We start from the raw sequence: 20,755 nt of genomic DNA, 5'->3' as shown, positions 1-20,755 counted from the left end.
AATAAAATCTTGCCCATCCCCCCGATCAGTTGAGGCCTTCGGACCATGGCCGTCTGGTTTCCCTTCCGGGTGTCGCACCCGAATCCAAGCCAAAACTTGATTCTTCCTCCTGGTTGCCAGACAGACGCAGTGATCAGCCAGGATGCCCTTATCTTCGACCCGCCGTGCTGGTGCCGCCCGAGGCTGAGACCCAACCATCGCCCATCCCCTATCGTATGATATTGGGGGCAACATGCTGCCAAGGGACAGAGTTTTCTGATTTCGCACCGGAGTCGGACCGTCGATACATACGAGTGCCATGGTTGACGTTGATTAACACAAGGTATTCAGTGGCTGAATCATGGCGTGAGGCCCGAAACACAGGTCTAGGTCTCGGCCGGTTCATTCCCGCCACTCTGTTGATGATGATGAGCCCAGCGTGGGGAAGTCGGCGGTGGTGATTGGGGTTCGACTGCATTGAAGGATCTGTTATCGATAACTATCCGAAGGCAAGAGTGGTTCTACGAGTGATTTGTGCGAGGTGAAGAGTGAACCTCAGAGTGTGTGCAGGTTGTGGTGTCGGCTTCCTCCCACACACCTTAGCCCCCAACGTACCTATGTCCCTACCTGTTCCCCTCACAACCGCCGTTTCGACTTGAACACGATACTTCGCTTGTTAGAACTCCGGAGTGCTTACCATGCGAACCCCCAACCCGAACCGGTTTCATATCCGTTCCCCCAATCTGGCTGCGGGTGACGTGCATAATCCCGATGGCGTACCGACGAACTGGCTAGACATCTCCGTGGCCGAACGCACGCGTGGGACTCGTGGGACTCGACCCGAGTTCGCCAAGTAGCATCCTTCCTCGTCCTGCCCGCAGTCGATTGCACCGTCGCTGGTCATGCCGGGTGCTGCTTGCTCGGGGGCGCGGCGGATGGGTTAGTTGCACATCCAACAGAAGGATTCGAGGACGAGAGCAAGTGAGTGTCTGATGCAATGCATTGCCGTCTATCAATGCCAGCCCCCAACACCGTTCTCCCGCATCGATATGTACACGGCGAGACCTCCTCTCCCCGCCTGCTCAGTTGCTCCGCGCACCGCCCTTGGCCTCCCTGAGCTCGTCCATCTTGGCGACGCGCTTCTTGAACTCGACGTACTGGCACTTTTCGTAGCTGTGTCGCTCGTCCTGCGGCAAGGCGAGTCAGCCGACGGGGTCTCCCAGTTTCCCTGCATGATCCTCCTCCTGCCCCCGCTCCTGTTCCTGCTTCTTCCTCGGGGACTCCTCTCGGGCCCGGCTGGGGCGGATCTCGTACCTCGCACTTCCACGGCATGTAGTAGGTCTCGAAGCGGCAGCGATTGAGGGGGATCAGCAGGTGGGCGCAGCTGTCTCGGTATTGCATGGGCAGCTTCGCATCGCGCATTTCCTCGCGGGTCGCCCCTGTGGTGGTTTGGTTAGCGGGGTCTGGGCCCGGATGGGGTAGTAATATGACGGGTTCCTACGCCGTGGTGTCTCGCCGGATTCTAACGCCATGGTGGGCTGCAATTGAGCGGCTGAGAGCGACAATTGCGCGGGTCGGTGTCGTGGGGTTGGAGAGGTTCGCTGGAAGCTCCGACACACCAAGAGCCTGGAAGCCGCACTGGAGCTCGGACCGTCTCGGCCACTGGGTTGGGGATGTTTTACCCACGTGTGTTGCCACGTGACTTCAATTTTGCTCTATCGGAATTCACTCATTCTCGGAATCTTTTCGCTCATCAAACAAAAACGGCGATTATCGATATTGTTTGAACCTGGTGAGCGAGTCGACCAACTTCTCTGTTGTCGCCCATTCCCCGCCGATCACGCCCTCAGTTGTCCTAATTTTTAGTCTTTTTTTAGTGGGTGACTTTCGTTCATGTCCTTGAGGTCTCAGTTCGCCCGCGGAACTGTGCACACAATCCACACCAATTTCAGCCTTTCACGTTGTGAACTTGTGCTATGCGGGTAGTCGGCCTGGTGTCTTGCCCAGACCAGCGGATGCGACATCAAGATTGACCCTTTGGGAAACCCGGGGGAAGTTTGCCCCGCATATGGTGTTGTTCCCTAGGTTATTCTAGGAAGTCATCTGAGGTCGATCTCTCGCTCAATCAAATGTCGCACAATGCAAGGTGCTGCTGTTCAGAACATGGGAAAGACCCAGACAAGAATCCGGTGGTCTGGTTGCGGCATGCGAGGTGCAGGGGTTGCCGATCAGGGCCGCTGAAGTGCAGCAAAACGGCTTGTTGGCTGTGGGAACACAAAAAAAGACAACTGCAAGCTGACGCGTGCGGCGTATGCGAGACGTGTTTAAATTTGGCGACCAATGTCCATCATGAGACAAGCAACGAGCAAGGCTCGCTCAATATTGGAATAAGCGGTAAATGCTGCAAGGCGCCTGTTCGATACCTAAGGTACCTATGTACTACAATGAAACAGCAGTGTACGCCCTGGAGTGCTGTGTGCTTCGTAACACAAGCCTCCCCACACGCCGAGACCACTGAACCAGTTCCCCGGTTTGCGCCCCCTGACCGCCGTTGAGGCATGCGCCTCACACAAGTCCTTAGTTTCCGTTCCAAACCGCCGGGCCTGGCATCTGGTACGGCGCGGGGTTGCCCGTCCACTTGTTATAGGCGATACCAGGGTCGTTGGCCTTGTAGATGCCGGGGATCTTGACCAAGGGTGCCGGTGTGCCGCCCCCTGAGCCAGTAATCTGTTTGCAGATGTCAGCTATTTCTGTCCTCGCCTGTTGTGGACGGTAAAGGGCCAGCTTACCTTGAGCTGGGCACAGGTCATGTAGAACTGGGCGCGGTTCTGGTGCCCCTCATGCAGACCGATGTGCTCGACGCGGACGAGGTACTCGCCGGGCGGGGTCTTGGGCGGGATGACGAACTCGAGGCGGTCCTTGTTGTACGAGCACCAGTTCCCGTCCGACGCCGCATTGCCCCTGCAGAGGCCGGTCTCCTAGACCTTGAACCAGTCGCCCGAGCCGTCGTAGTTGGCCACGCCGTTGGGGGCCAGGGACATGTAGACGAAGCCGGGGCCGGGGTGCTCGATGACCTCGTTGTTGAACACCTTGAAGCCGATCTTGTCGCCGGCCTTGACCGTGTGCGTCTGGACGCCGCCGCCGGGCTTGGCGCCGACGTTGCAGCGCAGGTCGTTACTCGTGACGATGTCGGGGAAGGTGGGCATATACGAGTTGCTGTTGCGGCGCACGTAGGTGTACTCGCCGCCGACGCGCTGGTCGTTGACCATCAGGATATTGAAGATGTAGTGCGCCTCGGCCGATACGGCCAGAGCCGCTACAACAAAGAGAGACTTCATGTTGACGAGTGTTGGGTGGCAGGAGAGATGAAGGAGAACGGCTGTCAGAAACAAGAGGTTCTTCGTTTCTTTTCCTCTTGTGCCTCTCATCCTTTAAATACCCGTAACTACCTAGGCTCGACTAGCCTTGGGCTGAGCCTGTAAGGCGTGGTGAGGCGCCAGACATCCACGTCTCCGGCACTCGATATTAAGCTTATTACCCCGGATTTGAATACACACTTTCGCACACGGCAGTGGCTTCGTGTTGCCCGAAATGGACGTGAGAGAGGGCCATTCATCCTCTTGGCCCGGCTTGGCTTGCCCTTCTTGGACCGGGGTAGGAATCATGGGATTTGGAGACCTTAGTTGAACTGTGTGCAAATTGAGATGGAACATTCCGTGATTGGGGGAAACAGCGTTGCATAATATACGTTGGATTCTCACCTGGATTCTTACTTGGCTACTCTAACCTGAACCTTTCATTCGCCGTGGTCGAGCGGACTTGACGCCTTTCACTGGTCACAACCGTTCAACGGGCGACGGAAAACGGATGGCGGGTTCGTATCCACCTATCAGGAGCTATGTGCCGGCGAGAACAGACTTCTGGCAATAAAATGACTTCCTTGCGACACGACGGCAGTTCCCTTCGGCCCTGGCAACTGTTGTTTGACCCATGTAGTGTATAGGACTATTGTCTGTGTGTCTGGACGGGGCCTCAAACTTGGCTAGGATCCTTTTTGAATAGAAGTGCACATCGGGTTGAGTTCAAAGGTCACGCGCAATCTTATGGCATCATGAGTTGGACGCTAGTCTACGCACGAAGACTTCATGTTTACTTTCTGATGAGCGGTGACGGATGCTAGGTCTGGGAAATTTGGGCGGGCGACGATGGAGCCTGGTTTCAAGTCCCGTGAAAACTCCGAGGCATTGCAAAGCGCGTCTGTGTTTTCCCGGTTTAGTCATCTGTTGGGGGTTGAGAGTACGCCGGCTGAAGCAGTGATGAACTCCAGCCTATGGGCGGACTGAAAGATAGATCATGACAGCCTCCGTCATAGATTAGAATGGCAGCAACCAACGAACCTGCATCATATGACCTTCTGGACATCAGCCTCTCGGCAACCCGGGCCACGCCCCTGAGGCCTCGCAGCATGTACCTTCTCGTGCCCCGGATGTGCGGCTTCAACGACAAGAGCATTGGATGTCGGGGATGACCAAAAGCTTTCTAAGCTATCGACAAGTGATACCCGGAGGTAAGGCTCCAAGAATAACGAAGATTGGCGGCCACGGAGTTAACTAATCGGCACGTTTCTGCAGATCATGAACCAAGGATTGTTCAGGTTTGGGACACTGACGATCGCAGGCACGGTTTGTTGGTGTCAGGGGAACAGCCGGTGGACCAATGAATGACCAGGACGATGGACGCTGTTCACGGCGGGACATACCTGTGCGGGCTTGTGAGAACGCAGTGCGGCACGGAACTGCTATCATAATCGATTCCTAAGCCGAATTCTAGCAGCAAATACTGGGACGGAGTGTGGATGGGTTCCATGAAAGATGGGTTGGGGGGCGCTCGTTGGGGGCCGGTGGCTTTCGTCGGGCAAAAGCAGCCAGTCTCGGCTCGCGGGTTGAGATTCGCTCTTCAAAACGACACCAAACAAGGCACTTTGAATGAGTTGGCGGTTGGAAAAAAAGGTTGGAAAAAAAGGATGCAAGCTAAGCCGGGGCAACGTTTCTGTCGATCCGCCATCTTCGCTCCCGCAATTGCGCGTGGGAGTAAACAAAGCAAGGCAAGATACGGAATTGATGTAACTCTTGTCCCGGGAGGCGTTTGATGAACAAGCCACCCGGGAGGGCAGCGGGCCGAAAGTTCGGAGACGGATGCTGAGGGAGGGTTGCGCAGCATGGAAGCATCCATTGGAAGCAACGCGCAGGCTTGGGGTTTGGGGTTTGGGGGGGGTGATTATTGTTATTTTTGGGTGGGCGGTCCCTGGACCAATCGCTCAATAGGGCATTGTTTCGGCTTTGGACTTTTGGACGGCCCGCTGCTTGGCTGTTGCCCCACAAAAGCATCTCGCCCACATTTTTTAGCGATTGATTCGATGGCCAAGTCATTTCCAGTTTCCCAGAATAACTTGGGCGCCGAACTTCAGCGCTCTCGCTATTGAGCTACCGCCAAGATAATTTGTATGCTGTTGGTCGTTGGCATTTGCCGTGGCCGGCTTCTGGTCAGACTCTGCGGCATCATCTACAATTGTACAATTCATCGAGTTGGCACGAACTTAGCAAGCCGCTCTACCCAAATCGACCTTCGTTTTGATGCAATGGATCCTTGGGAGGATCTGCCACGAGCCGGAGATGCAGCTCGGTAACCATGGCGCAGATCCCCAACCGTTTCCGCATGCAACCTTTGGGTTGCATACCGTTTCTGTCGTCTTGTGTGTGTGAGGTACTGGTTGGAGTTCGCTACAGCCCGTGTCTCTAAATAACGTTATCGTGCATGCACATGCAAAGTACGTACTCGACCTTCCCCCCTAAAGTAGCTCGGCCAGCCTTGATTCAGCCTTCTGGCCTTATACAGATTACCAAGCTGCAGATGCTGGTCTATCTAGGTATCTTGATCTGCTGCAAGGCAACATTACCCCTGCATCCATGATCCCTCCCATCAAGAGCCGCGCCACCCACCCTGCGCTCGACCCGAGAACCGAGATGATATCGGGCTCGTTGATATACGCAAAACATACCAACGGCGGCTAGCTCCCTTGCCTTTCTCATCGTGAGCTGCTATTTACGGGACAGGGCAAGGTTGCCCAACCCCCCCCCGAACCGTTCTGACGGGACTGTAAACAACGACTGGTTGTATGTCGCCTTCAGGGGTATGCAATGGTGTCGTCACCCTGCCACCTCCTCTCCGGCCTTGGAGTATGGATCGTTCCTATTCCGAGAACAACCAGGGGCCCGTCGATACATCGAGACCTGGCGGCCGCAAACATGGATGACCAACACCTCGTCGATGAATCCAGGAGAGGCAGGGTTGCGCCGAACCCATCGTCTGTTGAAGGGGGAAACCACTGTCCTGTCTATAAGACAAGGTCATCCTCCGGTTCATCAGATCATCATCACCACCACATCACCGCCCCCCAGGATAACTACTGCCTCCTCAAGCCTTGATATCCATCTTGTCTTCGCCACTACTCCGGCCTGCCATCCGCTCCCCAAGTCTCCTGTCATCACGGGGGCCCTAACGACCCAAGACACACACCCTCATCACAATGGCACCCGTGTCAAAACACCTTTCACTTCCAGGGCCACCGGTCCGCCCTCCCCGTCCAGTGTCTCCTTCACATACCATTCCTCCTCGTCGTCTCCGGCCATTGCGCCCCGTTCCAGTCTACAACCAACAACGCCCGTCCAACGCCAGACTTGAAGCCGCCCTGCCTTCACCACCCGCTCCCCTCGGGGATGAGGTTTCAGACTGCGAGTCAGACAGCAGCGATGATGACTCGAGCACACGGCCAGTCAGGAGCAGCTTTCTCGGCGTCCGCACCAGCATCGTCCGCGGCCCTCGCGACGTGGAAGAAGCCGGAGCCTCCGAGTTTGTCAACTCGTCCTCGGATACCCTCACAGGGACACCGCCGCTGAGCGCCAAAGAGTTCAAGGCCAAAGCCGTTGTTTCGGAACCAAACGTGTTCGAGAGCCATGGCCTCGACAACTCTCCACTGCCTCCAAAGAAGGGTCCTCGGTTTTACCGCTATCTGCGGTGGAACTTTGGCTCAGTTTACCGTCGCATCTTCTGCCTCGTTTATCTGGGCAACATCATCGCCCTCGCGGTTCTCATCGCTCGCCACGCCATCTCAGGGGAAGAGTCCAAGTTCACGTACCAGCAAGCCAGCATCGCCGTGACGGCAAACATCCTCGCTGCCATGCTTGTGCGCAACGAGCATGTTGTGAATGCCATGTTTTGGGTGTTTGGCACCTGGACAAAGAACCTCCCCCTTGGCATCCGCACGCTTGCAGCAAAGGTGTACTCTTATGGCGGCATTCACAGTGGAGGTGCCGTTGCCGCTACTTTCTGGTACATCGCCTTTCTCGTGCTTCTCACAATGGATTTCCAGAGTGACGGTTCGCTCAGCGTCATCCGCAGCTACATCTACTTTGTCAGCTACTTCATCCTGTTCCTCCTCGTGTCGATGTTGACTTCGGCGCACCCCCACCTCCGGCGGATCATGCACAACTGGTTCGAGGGCATCCACCGCTTCATGGGCTGGCTGGCCATCCTGCTCTTCTGGGCACAAGTCATGCTGCTCGCCGCCGAGTCCACCCAAGCCGGCGGCATCCCGTTCGGCAAAGCCCTGGTCGTCTCACCCAGTTTCTGGATGCTCGTGGTAATCACTCTCCTGCTGATCTACCCCTGGACGCGCCTGCGCCTCCGCGACGTCGAGGCCGAGGTCCTCTCTCAACACTGCGTCAAGCTCAACTTCAAATACCGCAACGTGCACTACGGCCAAGCCATCCGCCTAACCGACGCGCCGCTCAAAGAAACCCACGGCTTCGGCGTCATCCCCTTCCCCACCGCAGGACCACCACCAGCAGCGTCCCACTGCCCCGGCTGCACCTGTCACACCAACCCCCCACCCAACAACACCAGCACCACCACCAACAACGAAAAAGACACTCTCGCCAGCATCCGCGCCCACACCCTCACCACCCCCACCGCCCCTCCCGCCCCGCACACCTCCCAACGCGGCTTCTCCGTGCTCGTCTCCAACGCAGGCGACTGGACCTCCAACCTGATCCGCAACCCGCCCACGCGCCTCTACACGCGCGGCACGCCGCAATTCGGCGTGCTCCGCTGCGCCGGCCTCTTCTCGCCCTGCGTGGTGGTCGCGACAGGGTCCGGCATCGCGCCCTGTCTGAGTCTGTTTGTGCATCAGCAGCAGCAGGGGCAGCAGAAGACGGTGCGGGTGATTTGGGCGACGCGGGATCCGTTGAAGACTTATGGGCGGGAGGTGCTGGAGTGTGTGTATAGGGCGGATCCGGAGGCCGTGGTGATTGATACGTCGGTGGCGGCGGCGAAGAGGCCGGATTTGGTGCGCTTGGCGTATAGGGTCGGGGAGCAGGGGAGGGAGGTGGTGCCTGGGGAGGGGCGAAGGAGGGCGGAGGGGGTGGTGGTGATTTCGAATCAGAAGGTTACGAGGAAGGTCGTGTATGGGTTGGAGGCGAGGGGGGTGCCGGCTTATGGGGCGATTTTTGATTCTTGATTTTGGGGTGGTGGTCTGGTGGGTTTGGGATGAGTTTGGTTTGTGGGTTTGCGGTGTTGTGGTTTTGGACAGACGGTTTCTTTGAGTTTGGGATGGGCTGGCTTGTTACTTCTGACTTGTCTTCTTTCTGTGGCATATATTTCTAGAGGGACTTAGACCTAGATGGTATTTCCTCGCTTTCTTTCCATATTCTTTCTGCTTTCTTTTCCTCTCCTTTTGTGCCTTTCCTCACGTTTGGCCCATAGTCTAGTTTCAATACCTACAATGAATTACGACCCATTTTCTACCTACTTTCAGGTGTCACCAAGCCATTCATTGCAAACCGGCCCACGGTATCCATCATATATGTATGCATTTTTGCGGTCCCACGTTCTACAAGGTCAGGGGTAAGCCGACAACACACAGGGACAGCATCGGCACGTCACTGAGGCAAGGGTTGCTATTTTGTCGGCAATCCTAATCTGAAACAGATATGTCCCTTTTTACTTCATACCCCAATCTTCTTATTCCGAGGCATATTTTCGAGCGCGGCTACGTGACCCTATGAGTTAATCTTGGATATCAGTCAGCGCTCTCTCAGCAGGCCAGGCCCGTCGGGCGGCCGCTGGTTAAACGCCGTGCCCCTAATTTTGGGATCAGCCGCAGGGGCTGCGGCGGCTACGCCGCCAAACAGGCGCCGGATCTCCAGACGAAAGCCAAGGCTCGGGACGGGAGCACCCGGGAGGCGCAGGCAAGTGTTGTCTCCAAGGTTGATTGCCCTCACAAGGCTTTACGCGTACTTGGAGCTCCGAGTCCCATTCCTTATTTGCCCTCCCGTGTTTTGGCAGGGGGGCGGACAGCGGACGGGTGAGGAGCAAGGGACTGCATCATCTCCCAATGAAACCCCTGAACGGCTATTCTGGAGCGGCCAGCTCCTTGTCATCCATCCATCCCCTGGACTTCATGGCAGCCCTTTCCCAAGCCGAGATGATTCTTACCATATATTGCCATGGGGTAAGCAATTGCCCCCTCCATTCACCTATTTACTTCTTATCTCTTTCCTCGCCGTGTAAACAGTGACAGGCAGTCGTGTTTCCCAGCTTGGTCCCCAATTTCTTCCCGGATTTCGGTGACACAAATGAGTAACCAGTCCCAACAGGCCAATAAGAAAGGTGTATACCCGCTGAGAAGGTTGCGTTCCCGCGGCGGGCAGAGGTCTGGTAGTGGCCGCTTATAGGCTGGCACCAGCCGTGACAATGTATTGATATTGACTTGCATGAGGGTTTAATACCATTCCTTGGCTGCCAACAGTTCTGGAAGGGTGCAGAAGCAGACTGGCATGAGACAGCTCCCAACTCATAAGCACCGTGAACCGTCCCTTTTTTGCCTTCAACCTCAGAGGTGGAGGATTTCGAAATATCCATTACCTATTCCTCACTATTAATCTTAGTCTTAAGTCATTTGGTTGACACACAGCTGTCATAAACCATCATGGCTTTAACTATCACTGCCGCGGTTGTTGTTGGGCTTGCTGCAGTCGCCCATGCGGGTGACCTCTCGACGCCGACGCCGACGCCGACGCCGTCGCCGGAGGCGCCGTGGCCGGACTTTGCAATGCCTCCATACAATGGGACGGGTCCCACGCTGCTCCGATTTGGGTGCCACCAAGTTGTCGTTGACCGGATCGACCCCCTTGTCAACCCCGGGTCCATCCCGTCGCCGCACCAGCACCAAATTGTCGGCGGAGATGCCTTCAATGCCTCGATGCCCGTGTCCGACATCAGTGAACTATCGACTTGCACGACCTGCAGCTACAGTGACGACTTCTCCAACTACTGGACGTCCAATCTGTATTTCAGGGCTCGCAACGGGAGCTACAAGCGTGTGCCTCAGATTCCGAACCGTCTGTTCTTCGACGACGAGTTCACAACCAAAACCAACGGCGGCATGGTTGCCTACTATGTGTCGCCGGGCAAGGGCGAGGTGAAGGCCTTTGAGCCAGGCTTCCGCATGTTCTTTGGCGACGCCGCCCTACGCTCCGAGCCCCAGGGGCAGTGGAACTTGTCGACACAGACCTGCTTCCGATGCTACAGCGGGCCCGACTTTCAAGGAGATGACCTCGCGCCGTGCCAAGATCCGGCTGTTGATACCCAGCACCTCCCCAATGGTCCTTGCCACGGCATCCGAACCAACGTTATCTTCCCGACGTAAGCTATCCCTACGGTCCCTCCATGATGTTCACGGTTGGCTAATAATATGCAGCTGCTGGGACGGCAAGAACCTCGACAGTGCCGACCACACGTCTCACATTGCCTATCCCGTGGAAGGGCCGCACGTGTTTGACGGCATCGGCACCGCTGATACGTGCCCAGACTCGCACCCCGTCAAGATCCCGCAGGTCATGTTCGAGATCGTCTGGGACACAACGGCGTTCAACGACCCTAACGAGTGGCCCGAGGACGGATCACAGCCCTTTGTTCTGAGCACGGGGGATCGGAGCGGATACAGCCAGCATGCTGACTACGTGTTTGGGTGGAAGGGAGATGCGTTGCAAAGGGCGATGGATGCTGGGTGCATTGCTGCAAACTGCCCCGGTATTGCAACGCAAGCGGTGGAAGAGGCGGCGAAGTGCAGGGTGCCGGAAGTGGTTGACGAGAATTATGAAGGCTGTAAGTCTCTCATCCCAAGTCCATGAGTTTTCGCTGGTCACTGACTGAGGTTTGCATAGGGCTTGATACGCTCCCGGGCAACCCGCCACAGCCTTCGGCCACGACTTCTACGTAGAGAGAGGTATGTCTAATAAAACCCGCAGGCAATGGCAAAAGAAGGAAGGCATGAAACTGGAATCATTCGTTAAGCCACTCTGGCAAGTAGGGATACCCTGCCCTTTTCTCACACTTGTTGCCAAGTTACGTGTGGAGATTCGAGTGTGGTTGGTAGTCCATAAATACATAAATACAAGTGATACCTATCAGAGACCACCAGGGGAGCATTTTATAGAGCTAACAAAGTGGAATTATGGATTTCTAGTCTGGTCTAATATACTGGAACAGTGTTTGCAGTCTCTCCCCGCCTTGCGACGTTAAAGCGTCTACTATTTATACATTGACGCTCTTGGAAAACCTGAAGCCTCTAGAAAGGAAACTCCTCAACCCCCCCCGCCGCGCAGGCTATCTATCTACCGTCTGAAATCTTAGAACAGCGGGCTGTTCACCTCGCAAACGGTTCCATCAGCCGGCAGAGTTCCGAGGTTGAAGTACTCCGACATGATCTTGGTAGTGCAGTCCGAAAGCTGGGAAGGAGTAGCGTGCTATAACCGGCGAAGTTAGCGATCATTGACGAGTCTCCGATGTCGAGTGATAAATAGAACTTACCCCGAAGCCGTTCTGCTCAACAGCCACGCTCCCCTCAAAGGCGGCGCTCATCTTCTTCGCGCTGGCGACGGGCGTGACCGGGTCGTGGGTGTTGCCAAAGAACAGGATGGGGTTCTTGGTCTTGATGCCTTCCCAGGGGCCGCTGTAGAGCTCCTTGGCCGCCCACGGCCAGCTGGCACACTGGGCGGCGACACCGGCGATCCCGGGCGCGAACAGCTCGCTCGTGGCCAGCATGTGCTCCACGTCGGGGAGGATTCCCTCGAGCGAGTCGACGCGGGGGACGGTGTCGGAGCACTTGATGCCGAGGATCGCGTCAGTGTCGGGGACGATACCCCCGGACAGACCCTCGTAGAAGGCCACGACCTCGGTCAGGTTGGTGCCCGTCACTAGGTTGGCGAGGTGGTTGGTCGCGGTGACAATATCGCTGGTATATTTGGTCACAATGAAGATCAACTCTTTGATGATGCGCTCGTTGAGAATGCTGCTGCCCACGGCGATGGGGTTTTCACCGTACTTGTCGGCCACACCGAAGAGGGTTGCTTCGATATCAGCGGCGGTGGAGCCGATGGCCGCGAGGGGGCACTTTTCGGGCCCGGCTTCGACGCAGGCGGATAGAATGGCGCGGAAGCCGGAGTCGGCTGTGAGGAACTGGTCGATGTCGATACCGAAGTGGTTGTAGTAGTTGTCGGCGTTAACAACACCGTCTAGAACAAGGCGATCCATGCGGTCGGGGAACAGGGCGGCGACGGTCATGCCAAGGAGGGAGCCGTAAGACAAACCTGAAGAGCTTGGTTTAGTAAACGCGTCAGAGGAGGGGGCGTCAAAGAGAAGCTGAACTCACCCCAATATCTCAACAAGCCATCTTCATCAAGCGCATCGACGACGCTCATCAGATCCCTAGCCACGAAAGCTGTGCCGATGAACTCGGGGTTGTGGCTGCCCTCGTAGTGCTCGCGGCAGACATTGCTCATGGCGTTGGCACCGGCAAAGGTCTCGGCCAGCGCGGAATCGTAAGCGTCAACGGGCACGAAGGGATATTTGAGCGTGGCAATCTGTCTCTGCTCTGGGGTGTCAAAGCAGGAAAAGGTGAGCGTTTTCTCGGTACCCCTGAACGGAATATTAGCAAAGGTGAAGCTGGTTAGGATGGAGGGGGGAAGAAGTACCGAGGATCGAACGCAATCAGATCATGCTGGCCGCCGGTCATCCTGGATGACAGTTAGTTTACCAACCACCATGGATTGCAGGTATTAAAGGATAGGACGATACATACAAGTGGAACAGGTCGGCCCCCGAGTTCAGGGAGGAAACGGCGCCATAGCCCGGCCCTCCAAAGTTGAAGAGGATGCTCTTCTTGACTGTGGTGGTGTTGCTACGCGACGGGCTCTTGATCAGGGAGAGCGCGAGAGTTTCGGTCGATGCAGAGTCGGTGTAGTCGAGGGGTACATGGAGCGTTGCGCATTCGATGGGACCAGCCGCGGCACTCTCAAAGTCACATGGTCCCCAGTTGATACCGGAGGTGTTGTTGTCACGGCCATACAGAGGGACGGCCAGGGCGCCCGAGGCCAATGCAAGCCCAGTAAAGAGGCCGGAGAGTGTCATGGCGTTGGATGATTGGCGATGGTTGGTGTTTTCGGATTAGTAGTTGCCGGTGGAGGCTGGATGGGATGAATGGTGAGGGATGTGAGGATGGTGAGGTTTGTTGTCCGACATCTCGAACGACACATCGACTTTATACAAACCATGGCGACTTAGGCTTAAGCTGATTGTTTTGCAGGCCAGCGCTGTTTATTGCTCGAGATGGAAAGTGTATGGCCAAGTGAAAACACAGCCTGGGGTCAGCCTCGATGACGTCTCGCTGGCCGTCAGCCCCAAGAATGTGTTGTGGCTACCATCCAATCACGAGTCAAGGCGTGGCCAGGGTCGGCATGGGAGGATTCGGGAGCGCCCGATTTGACCGAAAGGGGAATGTTGATGTACCAGGTACAAGGGCTTGCCAAATCCGGACGAAGCAGGGTTCTGGGTAATGACGGTGAAGGATAATGGCTCGACGGAGATCATCAACAACTTCGACATTGCATGGCTCGAGCATGGACAGGTGCTCCGAGTGGCAGATTACCAGTGGCTCGGTAACCGGGTGCCTGGGCCCATTGGAGCATGATGGAGGGTTTAAATGGAGTGATCATTTCCTTCCTCGGATACGACCCAGAGTTACGTGGAAGCCAGAAACAGGCAAGACAGGGCAACAAGCCCACCTTTCATTTCGACGTTGAGCCTACTGCAAGTTTTGTCTCGATAGGGACGGCACATTGCACTGCAAGACCAGGCCGCCTAGGTATGTAGCACGAATGATGTAGCATGTATGCCTTACACAGTCCAACGGTCATATGCTTAGCATCGCGTGGGCGGCGGTGGCGAGAACCGGGTTCAGCCCGTCCCCGGGACAGGCATCCTGATTTTAAAGTTTAGAGTTGAGCTGAGAAGGGCACGGATCTGATCTCTGCGACCTTCGGACAAACCAGTAATTAGCCCCTTTATTGGTTCTCTCACCCCACTCCCTTTTGGCTTACGCTTCCGGACCGCGTCTTTGTGAAAACTCCAGGCAAAATGCATGGAGAATGGAGAGCTGACGCCTTTGAGACAAAGAAGTAGCCATGCTTTTGAAGTCGCATCCATGGACATGTCGACCAGACTCTGCCAGAACTGAGCTTCCGTCTATCTTCACGTAAAGCCCCTCGCAGATGCCATGTCGTCCCACCCAGAGTTCAGCTATTCCCATCACGGGCTCGTCTTCTACCCGCTAGAAGTCCCCGAAATCGCTGAACGTATCCACCTGGTCAACAACAAGGATAATGAGTCGTCTCGATACCTGCACGCACGAGCTCAAGGTTTCGTCGTTCTCCACTGGATCCAGCCCCCGCGGGTCAACGAACCCCGGTTCGCCAGCGTGGGCATCTTCGCAAGTGTTGACTACCCGCACGAGCTGGTTATTGTCAAGAAGCTTCCCGAGATAAGCAGACGAGTCCAGGCTTCCAATAGGGACTTTCCGATGCCGGCCGAGGTTGAGCAGAGCTCGCTGAGCGACAAGGATGCTGACGTGGCGCGGCAGCTGCCCCTGTATCATGAGAACATGGGCTTGACTCCGTTCCCCCAGCTGCATGCGTTCCAGGTCCACAAGCGGACCATTGGGAGGCAGTTGACAACTCCGGACGAAGATGTGACGCTCTTCTACAAGTACTACAACGGAGGAACGCTGAGGAACCTCATCAAGAAATACGCCGACGCGGGCAGGCGAGTGCCGGAGGGGTTCATCTGGCACGTCCTTGCCCAGCTCTGCCGTGCCGTCTCGTGGCTACACACGGGGCACATCCCTTCGCGGGACGACAACCTCGGGCGTGGAGATGCATCGAACCCGCCGAAGACGGCTCCCGACAAGTGGGAACCCATCTGTCACCAGGACATGCACGCCGACAACATCTTCTTGCACTTCCCAACCGACGAGGAAAAGGAGGCCGACCCCCGACTGGAGCAATTCACAGATTACCTGCCGCAGGTCATCGTCGCCGACTTTGGCCTCTCGTTCCAGGCCAAAAACGACCGTTCGCAGGAGCTTGGCGTCGATCCCAACAACCCCTATCTGCCGGAGCACTCGACTTGGAAGGACAAGGCCGACATTGGCGAGGCCATCTTGCGCCTGCTCGTCCCGGACTACAGTCCAACCGAGAGTGACATCACCATCTTCCACCACGCTGGCTTTTTGGACCCGCGTTTTTGCGGCACACACCCGGAGGAGCAGATGGGCGACTACAGCAAAGAGCTGGTAGAATGCTGGAGCCAATTCGAACCCTTGGTCTTGCTGATACTGAAGCCAGACGAGTGGCTTCAGGGGGTGGAATCGTCAGACGGATCCCACTGGAAAACATGGCCGACAAACGAAGCTGTGTTTGGTACCACCATCGCCATGGCCGACCGCCACGTCGAAGCCTACATCAACAGCGACAACAAGGAGTCGCTCCGCTGGACGCAGACCTTCAAGTCATTGATGCCCTACCACAGCGTGCCGCGCAACCCCAAGCACCGTCGGAGCGACTGGGCGACAGTCGACAAGCACCTGAACGACACGATAAAAGAGACACTCATCCACTTCAGCCCGGGCTGTGTCAAGATCCGGCAGGTACACATCATGGGCAAGGGCAGCGTCGAGAAGGAGCTCGACGAAGTCAACCCCGAGCTTGCACGCCAGACGGACGACGAATCGACTTCAGACGAGGAACCGGACTCCGCGAGCCGGCTGGCCCAGGCGCGTCGTGCTACTACGGTACGTCAGCCTAGACGCCATGGAACGGGGGTTCAGCGTAGACGCCGTGCTAGGGTAGGTCAGCCGACACGCCCCGTACAGAGAGACTCGTCACCCCCGGTCGATGAGGAGTATCGCTGGCGTGAGTGGGTGATGGCGAGGGATTATGAGAGGAGGTGCCGCGAGAGGGGTCTTTGGTAAGTGGGGGATCATTTATTCGGTTAGGTTGGTTGGCAATATGGGGCGAATGGGGGGAGTTCGGGGGCAAAAAGAGGGGTGATTGGGCCGGAGATGGAAAAAGAAATGCCTACTACAGGAATCGAACCTGTGATCTTTGCATATCGTCGATGGATACAAGTGCAACGCATTAGCCACTATGCTAAGCAGGCTTCAACTTGTGATTGGCGTTGCGGAATGTGGTCTTGTAAGGGAGGCGTGAGTGTTTCGAGCTGGAAAACATTGCTCCCAAAATGAACATCTCAAAATCACCGAGTCCCGCGAGGATTATTATTATTCGTAAGATAACGCAGTAACCGTTTGGTTCTCATCTTTGTTGTATTTCATCAACACCACAACGTGCTTGTCAACCTCAAGCCATCCTCCACACCACCCCACTCGAGCGCCTGAACACCTTGGTCGTCATTGACTCACACATGGGCCAACCTCTCTCCCACCAAAACTCCACAACCTTGCATGCACCCATCATCCACCACCGCACCCATCATGCCCCCTCCCCCTTCCCCTCCTCCTCCAACGCCGCCTTCCTCTTCTCCTCCCTCCCCGTATTCCCATCCTCCCACACCGACGGAAACACCATCAACCCCCCCACCCTCGCCCGCACCTCCCTCCCCTTTTCATCCAACACCACAACCCCAATCTCGGGGTTATAATCCAACATGGTTTGACTGCACCGTCCACACGGGTTAATCACCCGATACACATCCTCCCCCTTTTCCCCCTGGCGGCGACACACGGCCACGATCGTCGCGATGTCCGGCGCGAGTACCCCGCCCGCGGCTGCGGTACCCAGCACGGCTAGCTCGGCGCAGGGGCCGCCGGTGAAGTGGTAGACGTTGAGGGCGACGAAGGTCTGGCCGGCGTGGCTGCGCACGGCGGCGGCGACGGTGTGGTTGTCGTCGGTGGCGGGGATGTGTGTGAGGGCGCCGACGCAGAGGTTGAAGAGCTCGGGGTCGAGGTGGGGGGTTTGGGGGGATGTCATGGTGTTGTTGGCACTGGTGGGTGTGCTGTGGTGGTTCGGTTGGTGGGTGGATGGGTGGGTGGGTGGATGGATGGTTGGATGCGGGGGTGGAGGGTGAAAACACACTGATAAGATTGCTTGTTTTCTTCTAAGTTCTAATAGACCCACGCGTGATCCTTTTGTCCATAGGACACTGCTTAGTAATACACCCCACCAAAAAGTGGGCCTTCTGTCCACATATCATCCATCCCTTCTTCAATCCCCCAGTCAACTTAATCGATGCCCCCATCGCAAAACACCACGCTACAAAATCGTAATAATACTATCCTCTCTCAATACCCACCCAGCTCAAAGTCTTTTCCCATCAAGTCCTCCTCCCAACCACAAGCGCTTAGCTCCTCCAATCCCCTACCCGTAATAATCTTATTGTCCTCTCCACCTAAATATACTCTGTACTCCATCCAATCTTTATACCCGCAGTATCTCTTGAGATGGTCTATATAAACTTTCCTTATCTTCCCTAGTCGGTTAACAGACTAAACAATATATATATAGGGTAATTCATATTATACAATACGATGTAGTCCAGCCCACTGTAGATAGAACTTAGACCTGTCTGTACCTTCCTTATCTCTAACTTCCTATACCTATAAGCTAACTTCAAACCGCCGAATTGGTTTAATATCTAGGTAACGGTCCGCCCCCTCAGCTAGTCTAGATCCTATATTATACTATATATTATCGTATATATCGATATAAACTATAATATAGTTATATACTGCTAAGCTATCGTTAAAAGTAGTGGGATTTATATCTAATCCTATAATATTATCCGGAGTAGGTATATATACTAGGTTAAATCCTAGAAATACCGATGCTAGTAAGGTTCCTAATAATCGAGACTACTATATATTAATATCTACTATAATACGTAGTAAAACTATCGGCTATTACTGTAGGTTATTTCCAACCTTAGTACTAGCCTACTTTATAAACTAAACCTTTACTAACTATATATATCGTTTAGCTAGTCAGATACTCTATAGGTATATTGTTAGTATATAGGTTATCTCAGCACTATACTAAGCGAAGATTATATTAAGTACCACATTCTTAAAATAAGAGCTATTATCGGTATATATTTACTATAGCTATCTAATGACTAGTAACTATTAGTATATAAATGTATAGGCTACCGAATATGCTGTTGCTTCTATTAGGGATGCTGTAAAGATAAATCTGGTAAAGTAGTTAATACCAATTAGTATATACTTCTTCCCTCCTACTCTAACTAGGGTAATTAGGCCGATAAAGTCCATTCCGAAGAGAACTATAGGCTAGAAGACTACCAGATGCTGTAGGGTTCTGTATCTTAGTTATAGACCAACTTATTAGTACACCTCGTACACCTTACAGTATTTATTGATATCGCTTACCCGGTTAGGCTACCAGAATCGCCCTTACAAATATCGTAATATAGTTACCTCTATATAATAGCTATAGTAGTTATATACCCAGGCTATAACCTCTACCCTCCGATTAGGGTTAATATATAAAGCTAAGCTATCGTTATTCTCTACCTATAATAATATAATACTGTCCAATCGATAGTTTAAAGCCCTCCTCTTTACCAGTTATTACCGGGCTTTCGGTAAATACTAAATCTCCTTATTACCTCTAATCAACTAAGTTGTAATATCCCTATACCAGTCGAGATCATATACATACTGCATTTTCGGTATCACCGAAGCAATTACCCCTACCAAGGGCAGACCCCTTCCTAAAGACATACCGGTAATCGGGATATTATAATCCAAAGCTATAATAGACTCCAAACTCCAAGATATATCTTTCCTCTATCCAACCTCACCGCTTGGTTTATCCTAGAGGTTGTTGTACAATCTTAACATACTATCTGTAATACCAATCACTTTATCAGTATTCGGCCGGTAATAAAAGATAATATTAAACTCGGTAATCGTATTAATCTATTATACTACCTTAGAGTAGACCTTACCCAGGTTTATCATCGATTATACAACTAAGAGATAGTTACTATAAATATAAACTGGGAAGTCTAATACCTATATAATCTATTAGGTTTCCTTTAATACTTGTACTATAGCTAATATCTTCTTTTCCAGAACAGTATATCGAAGCTCCCTATCCTAGAGTATAAATAATATAAATATATTGATATTAATTATCTTGAAATATCGTTTCTCCCGATATTTATCCAGTAGAGTCAGGTCTTCAACATTACCTAGTTAGAACATTACAGCTCCCAACCCAGTAACACTAGCATTGTATATAATATAAAATGCTTTAGCCGGGTTAGTTCTATAAATAGTGTTTTACTAGACGGAGTTACAGATCTTTACTACCGCTTCGTTATATTCCGTAGTCCATTATAGTAACGGGCAAACAACCCATTCGGTAATAGTTAACTTTTTTCCAGTTAGTATAACTCTCCCGGCCTTACAGAAGAAAGCCGTCTTCGGCTTACAAACTAAGTCGGCCCTACCTAGAATATACCGTCTTAAAAACGGTATTAAAAACACCAACTGCTACACTTCGCCCTATATCCCCGGTAGTGATAGTACCTACTAACGCTGCTATCTCTTAAACTTTATAATATACTTTACCGCTAGAATAATTTTCCTATCTATTAGGTGAAATCCTACTACCTCCAGTTTATCTATAAACAATTATATCTTATCTAGTACTAATAGGATTAGGCCAAATACTACCTAGGGAAAGTAAACTTTATAAAGGAATGCCAAATATATCTAGAAATCATATCCCAATACAATATAGTCATCTATATAAATAACAAATAAATTCCCAGTAGCCTAATAGTATCCCAGAACAGATAGAAGTACTGGCAGTATTGTCTATAATAGTCTAGGAGGTTCCTATACAACCTACCACTCTCCTATCTCATTACTCGTACAGCCGTACATTGGATATCCCTCTAGTAGTATCGGCCACTCCAGGAATACTCTAAACACTATATCTCCAAATCTTACATATATCATTAGTATATATTTCAGGCCCTAAACCATACACCTATAATAGAACCAGCCAGATAGTGAAATAAATCCGGTTAACTATTTATCTCTAGGTCTAATCGGAACTACCTAGTATCTATTCTTAGTATCTAACTTAAAGTAATATATCGGCTTACCCAGATATAGGTTATTTAAATCTATATCTATATTATAGTATAGATAAGCTGATTTAATAGTATTGTTATTAATTGAGTGAAAATCGTAGATAACTCGATATACTCGGTCCCCTAGTGGTTCAGCTAACTCTCTAGGCTTATCGATAAAGATAGTCTATACTCTATATAG

General features: G+C 53.2%; 7 protein-coding genes and 1 non-coding gene across 8 annotated transcripts; 3 read left to right on the top strand and 5 right to left on the bottom strand.

Annotated features, from left to right (window-relative positions):
• Positions 1-635: 635 nt before the first annotated feature.
• On the bottom strand, positions 636-1,806 carry B0H64DRAFT_106191 (NADH-ubiquinone oxidoreductase B18 subunit-domain-containing protein). The gene is made up of 3 exons (XM_062797727.1): positions 1,481-1,806; positions 1,294-1,418; positions 636-1,166 (listed from the first exon to the last, which is right to left on the bottom strand). Exons 1-3 carry the CDS (start codon positions 1,509-1,511, stop codon positions 1,062-1,064), a joined length of 261 nt encoding a protein of 86 aa, XP_062660166.1. The 5' UTR covers positions 1,512-1,806; the 3' UTR covers positions 636-1,061.
• Positions 1,807-2,556: 750 nt separating this feature from the next.
• On the bottom strand, positions 2,557-3,317 carry B0H64DRAFT_415997 (glycosyl hydrolase family 61-domain-containing protein; the record flags this gene model as incomplete). Its single annotated transcript, XM_062805135.1, has 3 exons — positions 2,557-2,706; positions 2,769-2,940; positions 2,971-3,317. 3 exons carry the CDS (start codon positions 3,315-3,317, stop codon positions 2,557-2,559), a joined length of 669 nt encoding a protein of 222 aa, XP_062660165.1.
• A 1,344-nt stretch (positions 3,318-4,661) lies between these two features.
• B0H64DRAFT_423115 (uncharacterized protein) lies at positions 4,662-8,833 on the top strand. Its single transcript, XM_062805596.1, has 2 exons — positions 4,662-4,920; positions 6,715-8,833. Exons 1-2 carry the CDS (start codon positions 4,835-4,837, stop codon positions 8,552-8,554), a joined length of 1,926 nt encoding a protein of 641 aa, XP_062660164.1. The 5' UTR covers positions 4,662-4,834; the 3' UTR covers positions 8,555-8,833.
• Positions 8,834-9,843: 1,010 nt separating this feature from the next.
• Positions 9,844-11,525, top strand: B0H64DRAFT_389860 (uncharacterized protein). Its single transcript, XM_062803359.1, has 3 exons — positions 9,844-10,740; positions 10,796-11,202; positions 11,262-11,525. The coding sequence occupies exons 1-3, from the start codon at positions 10,025-10,027 to the stop codon at positions 11,315-11,317; spliced, it is 1,179 nt and encodes a 392-aa protein (XP_062660163.1). The 5' UTR covers positions 9,844-10,024; the 3' UTR covers positions 11,318-11,525.
• On the bottom strand, positions 11,526-13,983 carry B0H64DRAFT_389857 (TAP-like protein-domain-containing protein). Its single transcript, XM_062803358.1, has 5 exons — positions 13,178-13,983; positions 13,071-13,112; positions 12,749-13,014; positions 11,908-12,686; positions 11,526-11,843 (listed from the first exon to the last, which is right to left on the bottom strand). The coding sequence occupies exons 1-5, from the start codon at positions 13,504-13,506 to the stop codon at positions 11,727-11,729; spliced, it is 1,533 nt and encodes a 510-aa protein (XP_062660162.1). The 5' UTR covers positions 13,507-13,983; the 3' UTR covers positions 11,526-11,726.
• A 170-nt stretch (positions 13,984-14,153) lies between these two features.
• On the top strand, positions 14,154-16,444 carry B0H64DRAFT_356156 (uncharacterized protein). The gene is made up of 2 exons (XM_062801585.1): positions 14,154-14,425; positions 14,551-16,444. The coding sequence occupies exon 2, from the start codon at positions 14,651-14,653 to the stop codon at positions 16,400-16,402; it is 1,752 nt and encodes a 583-aa protein (XP_062660161.1). The 5' UTR covers positions 14,154-14,425; positions 14,551-14,650; the 3' UTR covers positions 16,403-16,444.
• A 61-nt stretch (positions 16,445-16,505) lies between these two features.
• Positions 16,506-16,590, bottom strand: B0H64DRAFT_t43. The gene has a single exon. It is a non-coding gene; the product is annotated as a tRNA-Thr (tRNA).
• Positions 16,591-16,650: 60 nt separating this feature from the next.
• On the bottom strand, positions 16,651-17,658 carry B0H64DRAFT_389855 (uncharacterized protein). Its single transcript, XM_062803357.1, has one exon. It carries the CDS (start codon positions 17,418-17,420, stop codon positions 16,923-16,925), a length of 498 nt encoding a protein of 165 aa, XP_062660160.1. The 5' UTR covers positions 17,421-17,658; the 3' UTR covers positions 16,651-16,922.
• Between the last annotated feature and the right edge of the window lie 3,097 nt (positions 17,659-20,755).

This window comes from Chaetomium fimeti (genome assembly GCF_033439085.1).
Source record: "Chaetomium fimeti strain CBS 168.71 chromosome Unknown B0H64scaffold_3, whole genome shotgun sequence".
Lineage (NCBI taxonomy): Eukaryota > Fungi > Ascomycota > Sordariomycetes > Sordariales > Chaetomiaceae > Chaetomium > Chaetomium fimeti.
Note: the sequence above shows the minus strand (reverse complement) of the source record. Positions and strands in the feature narration are given on the sequence as shown.

Excerpts from the sequence above, each read along its gene's own strand:
- B0H64DRAFT_106191 (XM_062797727.1), bottom strand. The coding sequence starts at position 1,511 with ATGGCGTTAGAATCCGGCGAGACACCACGGC. Across the intron at positions 1,419-1,480 it reads ATCCGGCGAGACACCACGGC|GGGCGACCCGCGAGGAAATG; the intron begins GTAGGAACCCGT and ends AAACCACCACAG. Across the intron at positions 1,167-1,293 it reads ACATGCCGTGGAAGTGCGAG|GACGAGCGACACAGCTACGA; the intron begins GTACGAGATCCG and ends GCCTTGCCGCAG.
- B0H64DRAFT_423115 (XM_062805596.1), top strand. The coding sequence starts at position 4,835 with ATGGGTTCCATGAAAGATGGGTTGGGGGGCGCTCGTTGGGGGCCGGTG. Across the intron at positions 4,921-6,714 it reads CAGCCAGTCTCGGCTCGCGG|ACTTGAAGCCGCCCTGCCTT; the intron begins GTTGAGATTCGC and ends GTCCAACGCCAG.
- B0H64DRAFT_389860 (XM_062803359.1), top strand. The coding sequence starts at position 10,025 with ATGGCTTTAACTATCACTGCCGCGGTTGTTGTTGGGCTTGCTGCAGTC. Across the intron at positions 10,741-10,795 it reads ACCAACGTTATCTTCCCGAC|CTGCTGGGACGGCAAGAACC; the intron begins GTAAGCTATCCC and ends AATAATATGCAG. Across the intron at positions 11,203-11,261 it reads TGACGAGAATTATGAAGGCT|GGCTTGATACGCTCCCGGGC; the intron begins GTAAGTCTCTCA and ends AGGTTTGCATAG.
- B0H64DRAFT_389857 (XM_062803358.1), bottom strand. The coding sequence starts at position 13,506 with ATGACACTCTCCGGCCTCTTTACTGGGCTTGCATTGGCCTCGGGCGCC. Across the intron at positions 13,015-13,070 it reads CTGATTGCGTTCGATCCTCG|GGGTACCGAGAAAACGCTCA; the intron begins GTACTTCTTCCC and ends TATTCCGTTCAG. Across the intron at positions 11,844-11,907 it reads TTGAGCAGAACGGCTTCGGG|CACGCTACTCCTTCCCAGCT; the intron begins GTAAGTTCTATT and ends CGCCGGTTATAG.
- B0H64DRAFT_356156 (XM_062801585.1), top strand. The coding sequence starts at position 14,651 with ATGTCGTCCCACCCAGAGTTCAGCTATTCCCATCACGGGCTCGTCTTC.
- B0H64DRAFT_389855 (XM_062803357.1), bottom strand. The coding sequence starts at position 17,420 with ATGACATCCCCCCAAACCCCCCACCTCGACCCCGAGCTCTTCAACCTC.